General features: G+C 35.5%; 1 protein-coding gene across 1 annotated transcript; it reads right to left on the bottom strand.

Moving 5' to 3' along the window:
* Nucleotides 1-123: 123 nt before the first annotated feature.
* Nucleotides 124-4,193, bottom strand: LOC120631497 (brachyurin-like). Its single transcript, XM_039901109.1, has 5 exons — nt 3,807-4,193; nt 2,157-2,424; nt 1,388-1,486; nt 817-1,013; nt 124-275 (listed from the first exon to the last, which is right to left on the bottom strand). The coding sequence occupies exons 1-5, from the start codon at nt 4,029-4,031 to the stop codon at nt 174-176; spliced, it is 891 nt and encodes a 296-aa protein (XP_039757043.1). The 5' UTR covers nt 4,032-4,193; the 3' UTR covers nt 124-173.
* Nucleotides 4,194-14,920: the final 10,727 nt, after the last annotated feature.

The following is a 14,920-nucleotide window of genomic DNA, read 5'->3' on the forward strand; positions in this document are numbered from 1 at the left end:
GTCAAATTACTCAATATTCCACTTCCGCAGTATTTTTGATGTTTTGGTAGTATCTACATTATGTATATTTCTGATAAGCATTCAAATAAAAGCTAAAATACTAATAATTTTACTTTTATTTGACGCATGGAAATTCTAATTTTATTATTATTTTCAAATTCTTTGTTAAACATTTATTCGCTAGTGATCCAGGCAATGAAGGATGTTACTCTGGAGTAAGCTGCAGGGTAACCGGATTCGCAACCAGCTCGAGCACCAAATGACGTCACGCCGATCTAGTTTTAAGAAATAATTCTGTGTTAATTGAGATTAATTAAAAATAACACAACATTAAGTTGCACAAAAAGTATATTATCAAGCAATACTATGTGAAACTTTGTTAGTTGATATGTCTTTCGGAGCAGCGGAGTCTGCGTGTCTAGTGAATTTAATGATATACTCGTATTTAAAAGGCTGGACAATAACATCGTCAGCTAAATCAAAAGATGGTCGTTGCTGAACATAGGTATTCTAGTTCTAGTTTATGTATTAGCATGTTATTCGCATGTATGTATTTTAATATTTGTACCACCAGCAGTCTATTCTCCTCTTCTTTTTTTTTTAACTAATTCAAAGGTTGCCTGGCAGAGATCGCTATTAAGCGATAAGGCCGCCTTTTGTATTACTACTTCTTTCGATATGTTTCTGTTTTTGTTATATTTTATATACGTTAATGTTGTGGTATACAAATAAAGAGTTTAATAGTAATAATAATAATAGGTCAATTCTAGATATTTTGTTAGGATCATTTGATTTTTATTGTGTGCAAAATCTTACAAGAACTTTGTAGTGCTTGATGTACACGATGAGTGGACCACCCGAATCACCTCGGCAGGTGCTTTGACCCTTAGCACCACTGGTACAGAGGTTGTTACTGCGAACCATGTCCGAACCAAAGGTTTCTGCGCATTCGGCGTTGCTGATGACGGTAAGTTTGACGGAGCTTAGGCGTTGGCTCCTAGTAATACTGGCATCTATTAAAATAAACACACAGATAAATAAATCGGTCGAGGCATTTTCGTGTTGCTGCGAGACACGCGCACGGTAATTGACTTTTATTTATTAAGATATATAACTATAAATAATATATATATTTATAGGGATGAGTCATGAGAAAGAGTTGGAAATATATCGCCTTGTAACCCTGTATCACACTTGCCAGATAAAAAAATGGCGTCGTAAATTTTTTTATCATTCTCCCTTATTTGACCTCTAGAAGCAAATTTCAAACCGTTCCAAACTTAAAATTTTTTGCGTTTTAAATTCATTGCTTTAATATCGTATCTAAAGTTAGACTAACATAACATAAAAATAACCATTCCTTTAATTGAATTAGTAATAATCTTACTTTCGCTAGTCAGTCCGTACCCAGAAGCAAGAGCTATCCATCCTGTGAACGTGTATGATAACTCGTCAAGTTTAGGTAGAGCAATTGGTTGTATTAGGTCTGAAATAAATCATTATAAGTAAAAAATTACGAAAAATCTCATTAATAACGACTTTTATCTATTATCTATATGTTCTTTAGTATTTATGTATATAATATGATTAAGTATATAGTTGTTTATTATTTCATATTTATTTATTATAATTTTTGTTTGTGCAATTTTGTTCATGTATTTGTATTTAGCTTTTTGAATGTAGGTTTTTAATAATTTTATACCACCTGTCCGTTCTCGCTCATGTTGTCCTAATGCTAGGGTTGCCTGGCATAGATCCCTACTAAGTGATAAGGCTGCCTTTTGTATTCTACTTCCGTCTTTGTACTTCTATTCTTCTTTTATTTCCCTAACTTCATAGTTGTGTATAAAAAAAGAGTTAAATAAATAAATAAAAATGAGAAATCCCCATTAAAATTTTAAATGCTTAAAAATTTTTAAAAATAATATTACGGTTCATGGTTATTTAACAACTCTTGAAAAAACAAATTTTAATTAATTTAGTTACAATAAGAAGTTAATACACGGAAGCCATTTTTAATCTACTTTAACGTGTATAAGTATTCTCCAAAGCAAAGGGTTTGAAAACGCAAATTTCTGGGAAAAATCCAATACTTAGTCCTTTATTCTGTAATATTTAGAATTTAGAATGATGTACTCCGTATATTGGATGCTTACTTGTAAATGTGACAACGGGTATACGTAGAATAGCCAGGTCATTCTCGATTTTAAGAGCATTCCAACCAGGATGTACAGAAACATCAGTGGTTTCGATGCGTTGTCCTCCAAAGAACAATTTGTTAGAACCCAAGACGACGGTAAAAGCCCTCGCTTTCAAGACTCCATCTGAATAGCAGTGAGCCGCAGTGAGGACCCGGGTCTCTGAGATGAGAGAACCTCCACACACCGATGTTAATAGAAACGGAAGGGAGATAACAAGTCCAACCTGGTAAAAAAAGATATAATTATTTCAAAATAGTTGATGTACCTTATTATTTGTAGTTAACTTATTTATCATCATCGTCAGCCTTTACTTTAAGAGCACAAATAATTTCGTAAATTGGATAGAAGGATTCAGAGCTTAGTACAACCATATTGCTCAATGCAGGTTGGCTTTATGAATTTGTTGGTGACAGTAACCGAGACAGAGGGATTAGCTCACTGTCAGAGGCAAAGAAACGGACGACGTCAATTTCCTGGTACCAATGTCCAGAAAAATTTAATACCTAACAATTGTCTGGCCCAGATTATGACCCATAGTCGAATATTTTATCCGCTATTGATGCAGTTTTATATATTATGATCTTAGTTTTTTAACAAGTCGACCTGAATGCAGCATACTAATTAGGAATTTGTAAGCTACTGGATATAATGTTTAATAAAAACTGCTGCCAATTTCAATAAAATAAATAAAGAGGTTGGTATCCTAGTAGGTTAGTATTATGCCTCCCTATCGCGAGGGACCGAGTTCAATCCCCGTCAAGCACGGCTACTATTTCTGAGATACATGCGATTTTAGCAATAAAATATCGCTTGCTTTAACTGTAAAGCAAAGCATCATCGTGAGGAGCCTGAGAGTTCTCCATATTATTCACAAAGGAGAACTATACCATTTATGTTCTACTTCTGCCTTTGTTTGTCTATTCTTCTTTTATTTCTTCAACTTGTAGTGCAGTCGCGTGCATACAGGGTATGCACAGGATCAGTGCCGGATTAACCACGTAGCAAAAGTAGCAAGTGCTACAGGCACCGCGCGCGGGCCCTGCATATTTAATACTGAATGAATGAAAGACATCACCTATAGTAATTTACTACACTTTTAATTATTCACAAAATTGTAACCTATAGATAGCAAATACGTATTGTATTTAAGATACATTCATACGTATTTAAAATACGTATTGGGTATTGAATTGTATTTTTACCACTTTATACTTAAGAACCCATAGCAGATCAAGGGCTCTTTTAAAGAATTTGCTACGGGCCCGAGCTTGCTTAATCAGGCACTGCACAGGGTATGCACTCAGCGGCCAAATTATATAAATAGAAAAAAAAACTCCAGAACAAGTTATAAAAAACTTAAGCATAGGATCATATTGTAAGAGTTATAAAAAGCCTACCCTTGAAGTGTTATAACTCGTATTGGGGACTTTCTTCATTTTATATCATCTGCATACCCTATGCATACCCTCTATGTACGCCAGTGTTCTAGTGGTTCGCAAATAAAGGGCACAAATAAAATAAATACGTCCTTAACCCGTCTCATGGTGATTGGAGTCTCAGTGCCGTATAGTGCGTTTTTAATGGGTTGTTAATTACAACGATCACCTGATAAGGGACTTCTGCAATATCTGTGGTGTATCCGCCAACAATTGAGTGAACACCACTTGCGTTTAGAATAAGATTAATTTCTTCAGCTCTTCTAAGTTTTCTCGCAGTTGGAATTCCAATATTTCTATGATAATCGTATGCGGTAGTTTCTTCAAAAGGAATATCAAAGCTTGACGTTAAAACAGCAATTGCCAAGCTAAATACGACCGTTAAAATGTTCATGGTATCTACTACACAATTTTTTTTTATTAATTATTTCTTATAGCACTTTCTATTATTAAGATTATGTTTGTTCAACCCAAGGTAACGCATTGGTTGATAAAGCAAATTACAAAATTTACATATTTGATTAACACCAACAAAGCAATTCAGACTAAAATGTAACGCCTAAACATTATTCAAATGAACTCACATTAGTGGAACAAATATTGCTTTTCCTAGAAATCATTTATCACAATTTGCGACAGCCATGTATTAAACGATTATTTGCCATATTATGCTATGCTCTTAATTTAATTTATTTAATTACTATACACTGACTGAGCGAAGTGAGGTCTATCAGTTTAATTAGAAAAAATGTGTCCGTCTGTCGGTTCGTACCTAGAGCCTTACTAACATCGGCGAAAACAGCGATCTGACCCCAATTATTTGTTGTATATCTACAAGACTGGAAATGTGAAAAAAGTTTACAGAGTACCAAGTGTAAGATTTAGTACTCGTTTACTTATTCTTTCACGTTTTCGAATAAATAACGTATTACTTATTCGAATACGTGAAAGATATTATCAATGGCCTATAACAGCCCACAGCTAAACTAAAGGCCTCTCCCAACGGAAGGGTTTTCCCATAATCACCACGCTGGGCAGACGGGTTGGTGGTCGCAGAAGATTCTAGTAGTAGCACAGAGGACGCTGTTGCCTGCTTTCCCTTGGTCACCTCGGACGACATCCGCGTCAAGAAGAAGGGTCGTGATAACTATATTCTGATCTGCGTAAAAGTAAACTACGATATAGGTAGGTATCTGGTATCAAAGCAGCGCCGTATTTACATTATTGGGAAACCGTACCATCACTAGATGGCACTCTTTCGATACCATGTAAATCGTTGTTAACTTAAACGCGATCGAATAAGTTAACGTAGGTCAAAAATCTCACACTTGGCACTCAAACCCTGATTTTTCGGTTACCTATTTTGGCGTCCATTGCGGAAGATCCTGGGACAGAATATTTTCTTCTAAACTTGCGTTTTTTTATATGTATCCAAATCCCCAACTCGTCATGATACAGATTGTCCAATAGTTTTGTGTTATATTTAAGAGTTATTTCAAACGATATTAAGTTTGGAAGGTCTTGATTAGTAGCTGTTATTAAATATCTTTCATCATCATTCGTCATTCTTTCATCAACGTCATACTAACCCATTACCCACTCCAGGGCACGGGATTCCTCCCACTATAAAAAGGAGTCAAGGCCGTAGTCCAGTCAGATATTTAAATTGCTTAAATTAAAAAAGCCCCGGCACGCACCACTGACTTTTCGGAGTACATAACTCCGTGGTGCGTGCCGGGGCTCGAACACGGTCTCCACGAAACAAAAGCCGATGCCTTACCCATTAGCTATCACCGCTCTTTTAAATTTCAAAACGAGGACGATTAAATATCTGTATTATGTTTTTATTAACAGCTCCCTATTTCTTATTTTACATAATGTGCATGGCGACGTAAGTATGTATTTTTATCTAAAAGTGTAAATTACCCAAATTGCCGTTGCTTCCGACTGCAATGAATTTAAGGTAAACCTTTTATACGGATGGCTGTGTTAAATCTTGATGTTAACGTCACGTGTAATTAGAATAAGTGCTACAGATACCTTGCGTTAAACTAAAACACGAATAATTATTACACTTTGGGCATTTCAGATAGGTATTCTTAAATGTAGGTACCTAATGTTGATGAAAGGTGGCAACTTTGGTAAGTTTATTATCTATGTGAAAATGCATTGGTTCTGTAATTTTTAAGTTGATACTTCTTAAACGGCGATCAAATTATTTTTGAACGAGTATTGAGATTGAAATTATATAAGAGTAATTACATTCAGAGTTGAACCTGACGTGGGCAGACTTTTTTTAGGTTGAGTTGAAGAAGGTGCCGTAATCACGCACGGCTGAACGGATTTCGACAGAACTTTTTTAGTTAGGTGAGAAGTGGACTTTGCAATAAGTGGGCAGTCTAGGCAGCTATACTATACTTTTTTTTATTGCACTGCAAGTCAGCCCTAGACTGGTAAGTGATGCTGCAGTCTAAGATGGTAGCGGGCTAGCCTGCTTAGCCTATATTATGGCTTCTATGCGGCATCGTACCGGCATGTTAAACGCTTGGCGGCACGTCTTTGTCGGTAGAGTGGTAACTAGCCCCGGCCAAAGCCTCGTACCAGACCAGACCAGAGAAAATTCAGCAATTAAAAATTACTCCCAGAGGGCTCCACCCAGAAAATACCACAGAGCTAATCTCTGCGCCAAAAAGCGTCACAAGATTACCAATGCAAACTGGAAAACAGAAGGTAACTTGTTATCAAGAATCGAAAGCGTATTTTTTTAATTATTACTTTAGTAAACATGTTGTTAAAATTTGAATACGAATTGTATCCCCACCGAATGTTTTATAAAAGAGGCAATTTGCAAGCCAATTCATTATGGGAGGACGTCGTAAATTGTTTTACCCTCTTTTTTTTATCGAACGGAAGCTAATCCGACGTCGTATTTAATAGTCACTTAACAGGGGTCCCCATGTGCTGTCTCTCACGGATCTTAGACCTTAATCCGGTCCGTAATCAAAATGAATCTCTGTGGGACACCAACCAGCCTTAAGTCTGTCTACATGGACCGTTGAAGCAAAACTGATTAATACAGCGACACAGAGTGCCCTTCGCCCCTTACGAGTCTTCTCTGTCGACCGACAAAATAGGTTTCAGGTATTGAGATATTTCAGTAGTAGTAAGAAGTTCGTAATTATATTATTTCAATAATAAAGTTCTGTTAAAAAAAATGCGATCATAATAGCAGATAATATATAAGAAGTCTGCTAACTATAATTTGGGAAACAATATTTCATCCTTGTTCCGACTATGTCAACACATTAGATATAAACAAGCCATGTGCGTTAGCTTACATAAGCATGTACACATAGGCTGCGTGCGTAAAACGCTTGAAAGGCATAAGGTGATTATTTGTTTGAATATATTAATTGAATATATATTTTTTATAGTGCGGTGCATCGGTTTGGTCATCTGTCACTGTAGTGAATATTTACTTTATCAATTTAATATAATAATTTATAACCTCAATTTTAATATGGCAATCTAAATAAGTATGTGTCAAAACAAAACGCATCGATTAAAAATGACTAATTAGACACTTTCTCTTTCCCTCTCATAAAAACTCCTATCTTTATATCCTTTCTACCTCCGACTACAGTCGCGCGCGCACGTACTATTCGTGAGAACATAAAATTTACAACAATTATATAAATTATTTTTCGTTTCGCATAACAACGCCAATTGATATAATTTTAGTTATAAAAAAAAAAAAAATCCTGCTAATAATAGTTAATTAATCAATAAAATAGCTGTGAAATAAAAACCGAAAATAGTCGGAAGAACAGACAGAGTAAGCTGTGAAAACTATAAAGGTCCCTTCTTAGACTACGGAACTCGAAAATGCGCTCGGTTCTAACGAGTACACTCAACCCTTTCACCTTATCTGTGAATAAGCTGAAACATTTCCTTAACGAAGCCTATCTAAAGGCGAGTAAATTAAGGAGGTTCTTTTTCGTTTCCACGTCTCGCATTATACGCATAAACGCTGTTTGTGCGCCGAGTGAGGCTAAAAGCACACCTGGTGTTTACTATTTTAATTACGTTAACCATTAATCCATGTCTAGGCAGGGGGCGACGACAGAGACGGATTGGTATATTAACAATATTTCTAATATTGTGCATAGTTTTAGTACCGATTTCGCCCTGCGCCCGCTTAAAACTGGTTTAGCTTATTGAACTAAACAATAAATTAATCCACCATAGCTAACTCAAAAATCGAAATTTATTCAAAAGATAGTGCGCCTTCTTTTATTACTTTTATTGAATGTAACCCAAACAGTAGGTATACTTACTTATCTAAAACCGAAAATTTGCAACCTCTTCAAAAAAATATAATACTTAATAACATACCTAATTACCTAACTGGGTCGTTGGGAAACCTCTTAGATAACTTTTTTTTTGCTATTGTTACATTAAAACCTTTTTCTCGAAATAATAATTTTAATATTGAGCAGCAATTAAAAAACTATCTTACTTAGATCACTCTCACTTTTTCTTGATCATCTCAAATAAAGCAAACACTTCAGAGATACTTAGTAACTGCGTATAAATAAAAATATATCAGCTGAGATTATGCTGCTGTTTGCTGCGTAATAAACACATACGTATTTTGGTTTAATTTCAAGGAACGTAACCCCATTACCTGCAAATTTGGCTACGTATGATCATTTAGGTAAATTGGCGTTAACCTACTGGTACGCTTTAATCTAAATATTGCTATTTGAACTGTCAAATTACACTTAATACTCTTGACATAACTGTATTTGATTGAGGGAACACAAATATAGATGTAAATATCTAAGTGTGGACACGACTAGCCTAAGTCGAAGTTGGAAGAAATCTGAACTCTTAGTTGATTGTATACGATTGCTGGTATGCAAATCAAGTGTACCAGCAATCGTAGACTAGTTTTTGAGCAACGATGCATATTAACGTCATAGTAAAACAGAGCTAATGTCTCTCGTTTTACAATTGCAAATTCTATGATACAAATTATTGTTTTATAAGCGTTCCATGAGTGCTGGCTTTGGCTGGTGTAGACAAATTTGAGCTTTGAAACAATGGTTATAAGTTTCACCTTACTATACTTCACCGTTTTGTTATTCGAAACTACCCTACGTCTAGAAATCTTATATAGCGCAATTGATAGTTAAAGCTAACTACATTTAATTTGGTTTAATTTTAATTCGGTAACATAATCTCCAGTACAAGCACAATAGTGTAAGTTGTTTCAACAGATTTAATACTATCAAGTGAGAAACTGTAAAATATACTTAATCTCCTTGCTTTACGTTTTTGTCAGAGAAAATGGTAATAGGGTAGGTATGCCGAGGCCATATTGAAAGGTTTTGAAAACTATTGAATCATGCAAGACAAGTAAAAATAAAAATTTGGTGAATGGTAATGTATGATTCATAAAGAAGTGTCTTACATTAACTGCATATAAGAATTAACCCGCGATATTGTCAGCACTTTGATTTTTTGATTCATTTATTACTATTCTCCATCTTGCCACATTTCAGTATTCACAAATTAAACTTGTATCTCATGTCTGTAAATTACTTGTTATCTACAAGGGGAAGCAATTAATATTATTTTGTTGGTCAAGAAATATAAATAAAATAATAATATATAATGAAACAGGATCTTTGAATTAACCATACAAGGACTTATTTAAACGCAATAAACAATTTATAACAAAAACACATTTTTCATTATTCTACCGAAGTTTATTTTATAAATACATTTTTAGAAGACATCTAATAGGTACGGTTTGCACGTTTAATTATAATATTTATATAGTAGGCACAAAGTACAGTACGTCTCATTTCGAGGTTGTTTTTGCAAGTGCTGTGAACTCAACAAGCGTGTAATGACCCTTCCACGTATTATAAAGTCTTTTTACCGCTTTTATGTACAAATTATATCCCTTTGCATACACGTCGAGCATAAAAGTACCTTTTGGTTTATTTTCAACGTTTTCATTTTCAGATAATCACAAGAATATGCCTTATTACGCAAAGGGAAAATTTAGACGATTTAGGGACTTCGGTAACGAAAGTTAAATAGCTCGTTATGCGCCTTCAAAAATCGTAATTATTGAAGCTTGGCTTATTTGGAATGCAAAGCACGATTGACTTCGAATGGAATTGTAAATGGGAGAAATTTTGTTGGTTTATTTCGGATAATGTAGGCACAACTTGTCAAGGATATAAAAACTGTAAAGGATAAAAGTTTCCGTTTGCGGCCGCAGCCAGTGTAATCCGACAGTTTTCGGATGTGTGTCGGAACGCCCCTCTGTGTCGACGTATAGTAGAACTGAGGAATACATGGAATACTCGTTTGAAAGTTAGGAAGACAAATAGAAAAAAGTTATAAGCTCACGATCAATAGCAAAAGAATTTTCTTTCAGAGACTCCGAACCAGTTTTATTTACTGCGCAGTATGAACGCATTACGGTTAAAAGGAATAAGGTTTTTTTTTAACAAATAACACCCGTTGAGAAATGTGCTACATGCTCCGTTGCTGAAACTACTTGCATCACAGTTCTTCTGCCCTGAAAGCCTAAGAACTACATTCAGTACACCAGATTCCTGAACTTTCGCTTTTTGCTAGACAAACTTAGGGTTTAGAAATATCTCGTAAGAGATTTAAACTACGCAATAGTTACTGTGAAGGCATTCTATAGTTACACTTAAACGCAGTCTCTAAATAGGTTAGTTACATTAGGTAAGACTCTTCATTAGCCTAGAAACGTCGCATTGGGCACAGGCCTCACCACTCTTATAAGCGAGAGTATTAGAGCATTGATCCACAACGCTGCTCCAATTCTGGTTGGTGGGCTTCAACGATTGTCATATGTGAGTGATAATAACCGAGATCCATGATCTCCGAAGCACGGGAGTGGATTACGCCTACTTCCAAAGTCAGCGATGGTACCAAAACTTTTTTGACCGATTATCTGTTTAGTATTGTCTTGACTCGGATCATATCCCAGGACCTCATGTAGATGAACAAACTTACCACTTAACTAACAAGCACTTAGTGAGGTACGTTAGTGAGGTATGTTAGCTTTACTCATACGGGTTATCCAGGTCAGAATCCTCCCTCTCAGCTGTTACAATACAATAACACGTCGACAGTATGTAAATGACGCTTACGCTTTGGTCTTTTTAGAAGTCTTATGAGAATATAATGTCTTTAATTGTACAAATCGATAAAACTATAATAAACTGAATTTGTCTTACTCGCCAATTGTAATATTGCTTGCGTTGCTGCATATGTAAAGATAGCTGTGGCGAACGTCCTCTTCTTCATCCGCCTCTATTACGTTTTTTACAAACCCAGTGGTGACTCATGTTACTCTAAAAAATTAAAAGTAAAAGTACCTCTGGCCTATGTTACTCTCTACCTTTTCTCTCTCTATGCTAAAAATCAATCATAATATAAGTTAGGTTTACATACGGAAAATTAAAAACGAGATTCTACTATTTATTCTGTGCTCTGATTTTACTGGGAAGCATTAGCAAGTTAATCAGCACTTGCTTATCTTTGACCTAAAAAGTAACTTTGTTTCGCACTTATAGGTTTTTTTAGTAACAACTCTAAAAGTAGTATTGCCATTTTCGCAATGTTGACAGTAGATTAAATTATAGTTAAGTTTAAAGAAGTACAACATATTTTCCACCATTATAAAACTCAGACATTAATAGATCGCTATGAATTTCTCGGACAAATTTTGCAGATGGCTAGTTTGTAAAATAATAAATATATTTGTCTAGCTCTAGGAGACCTGCATACTCCTAAAAATAGTCGTGTTTTTTATGGAGACAGCTCCATCGAACAACACTTTCTGTTAGGAACTACACAATCTGGCCATAATAATTTCATTTTTTATATTATTTATTTATTATAAGTGAAACCTAAGGACCATTTGGGCCATATTTATTTCATTAGGGCCGATTTCAATCGTAAGCTCTTATCAACAATAACTTCTAAAGTAAAAGCCTGTAAAAGTCTATTAAGTATTTACGTGAGACTGAAGTGAATACGTCAAAGGAACCGTATTCAAACAAAACACCCATCTACGAACCAGACAAAAGTACTCGTAAAAATATTCGTGACAATCCTATTATTTAAATTAGTTTTCACGATTGTCGTGTTCGTTACGAAATCTCTACGGAAGTTTTTATTCCGATAAAAAACTTAGGGTGGGTGAACACTGAATTTTATACTCTTGTAACAAATCCACGTCAGGCACTGGCGATAATCCAAGAGTTTGTGGCCTTTCAGGATTGTTTCCGGGATGCATTGCGACTTGCATATTGAGATAGCAGTAACCTGTAGATGTATTCCACTTAACTGCGGTTTACCGCAGTTAAACGGAAGTGGTTTGATTCTTTTTGTATTTTTATTTCATTTCACTTGTACATCTATATACGTAGAACGTGGTTAAAGTTTTGAGTTCAATCTAGAAGCTTGACTCTGACTGTGAGCGAATAAATAAGTAAAAAACAAAATAATGCAGCAAAAAGTTGAAAGAGTTATTTGCATTTATACCAATAAACATCCATAGCGAGCCGCTTGACCTAAGCAGCACAAGACCGTGGTATCTGGAACTGCCTACAAAAGGCCTATGTCCAGCAGTGTTTATTGGTTGGCATGATGATGATGATGAAACATCTATAAAACTCATTCATCGTTGAGGCATTCTTAGGTCACTGATCATTATTTCGCTATAGTTCGTTCATTTAGTGCAATAAGTACCTACGTTGATAAGAGCATATTCCCCTTGCACTGCCTGCTTTAAAATAAGGCTTTTATCGCCATATGGGTCATTTAGCAGAAAAGTTTCAATGGTTATTTTTATTTCAACGCTTATTTCCAATGCCATTCAATTTCTATCATAGATTGGACTCGTGTTACGGGTAATTCAATAACTAGTTGAACTAATGTTAAGTTGAACTAACGACCGTTTTCACTAACGACAAACAAGACAATGCCTAAGTAAGAAACGCCTAATCAAAGAAAATTCCTAGGCCTACATTTACCTTTCACTAGTCAAATTTCATTAGGCAACTCATATAACCTAAATTGTCTATGATGCTTTCCACAAGGTGTGGTACTGTGTGTTTGTATTATCATATTTTTGAGTATTCGTATGGATTTAAGGTCATTAAAAATAGCTTAGGTATTTATATTCTTTTCAGTGTCACTTTCCGGGTTCCCGCTATGCCGAATTGGTGTCGTATCTTTAGATGGCGCCTAACGTCGGTTGTCGTCCCCTAAGAGTTGGTGAAACGTTGTTTCTCTGGGTTTCAACTTAATCATTAGGCATCCAATTTCGGCGTTCCTGAAGTTTAGTGAAAACGGGCTTTTCATTAATCTATGTGATATGTAATAAGATTTTTTTATGTTTCTATTTTTCTTTAACTGTTAACGTTAAATATTAATTAAATAGTGACAATGACGTCATTGTTTGCCTCAGGCAAGGGCCAGTTCACATTGCAATAATAAGAGTATGTTTAGTAACATGAATTCTACCAAGACATAATCATTAAAATAATGTCTGTTACAGCAGCTTTAAACCTATCAGAAGTAAAATTGCTATATCTTATGTACTTACCTAGTGTAAATAATTCAAAGTTAATTGTATTACCTAGAACGTAACGATAAGTTAAACGTTTACTATAAGGATTAAAATATTTTTATTTCATTATCTAGTAAAGAAGATATCATCGTCATCATCATATAGCAACCCATTACCGGCCCAAGGCACGGATCTCCTAACACAATGTGAAGGGGTTAAGGCCGTAGTCCACCACGCTGGCCCAGTGCGAATTGGTGGACTCCACACACCTTTGGGAACATTATGTAGAACTCTCAGGCATGCAGGTTTCCTCATGATGTTTTCCTTCACCGTTGAAGCAAGTGATATTTTAAAAACGCACGTAACTTAGAAAAGGCCCCCCAAAAGTGAAGTCAAAGTCTTACATACTAGGCTATCAACGCTACAAGAAGATAAAGTAAACATTAAATAAAGTATCTTCCTATATTCATATTGTTTTACAAATTCTGAGAGTAAAGTTGAACGTTTTAGTCTCAATTTTTACACAGAAAAGCTTAACTCGTTTTATCAAAATTCGTTTAACAGATAACAACTATTTGTTTGTAATGCGATATTTATATGATGCGACATTTTCGCCGCTGTCCACAAATCATGGGGTTTTTGTCCGGGCGTCCTAGCTCAACAAAAGGACAGCACGAAATGTGATTACTCAGCCGGCACCGTTTGCATGTCATGCCTCCAGTGAATTACTGGGCAACTGTAACTTTTTTTCAGGTGTGCCTCAACAAAACCGAGTAAAAAGTTATGTAGAGGCACGTTGGACTGTTTGCCATTCGCACTCGGACTGGGGTGTCATCGAGTATGGAGACAATGGAGGGGGAATTCACTGAAATTATTAAGTCGATGTAAAACATGATTTATCAAGCTTAAAACTTGTTCATATTCAAAAGCGCTACCAAACTAATAATCTTATAGATAATATCAAAAGCACTTGAATGGGCCAATATTTTTTTATTAATTTTATACCACTACAATCATACACTCAATCATCGAGACAACAATTTCATGAGAGCACTGTCGCCTAATACAGGTTTTTGCCTAAATCAGGCACAGCAGATTTTAAATTGCACCCTTACATACATAATATATTACATACACACCAATATAAGTTGTGAGGTACGCATTTGTTTGTATAATTATTATAATTACTTTACGTTACTTTACTTGTACATGTACCTACCTATGTTAAAAAAAAAAAAAAAAAAAGTAAGCGACTGTCGTGAGGCCGAGTTCGAATCTCAGCACATCTAACTTTTCTAATATCACATATAACAAATATGAAGCACCTGTGGTACCTACGTGATGAATGTTTAGATTTTTACTACAATTTAGCCCTTGACTACAATCTCACCTGCTGGTAAGTGATCAAGATGGTAACGGGTATGAGAGGTATATCAAATCTATACCCCTAATCGGTTTCTGCAACATCGTACCGGATCGCTTAATCGCTTAGCGGTACCTACATCTTGGTTGGTTGGGTGGTAACTTGCTTGGGCCGAAGCCTCCCACCAGACAAGCTCAAAGGATCGAACGCGGGCCCTCCCACTTAAACCACAGCACCCCTGCGCCAGGGAGGTCACCCAAACAACATTATATACTACCCATTAGCG

The sequence above is a fragment of the Pararge aegeria genome, chromosome 18, assembly GCF_905163445.1.
Source record: "Pararge aegeria chromosome 18, ilParAegt1.1, whole genome shotgun sequence".
NCBI classification, from domain to species: Eukaryota; Metazoa; Arthropoda; class Insecta; order Lepidoptera; family Nymphalidae; genus Pararge; species Pararge aegeria.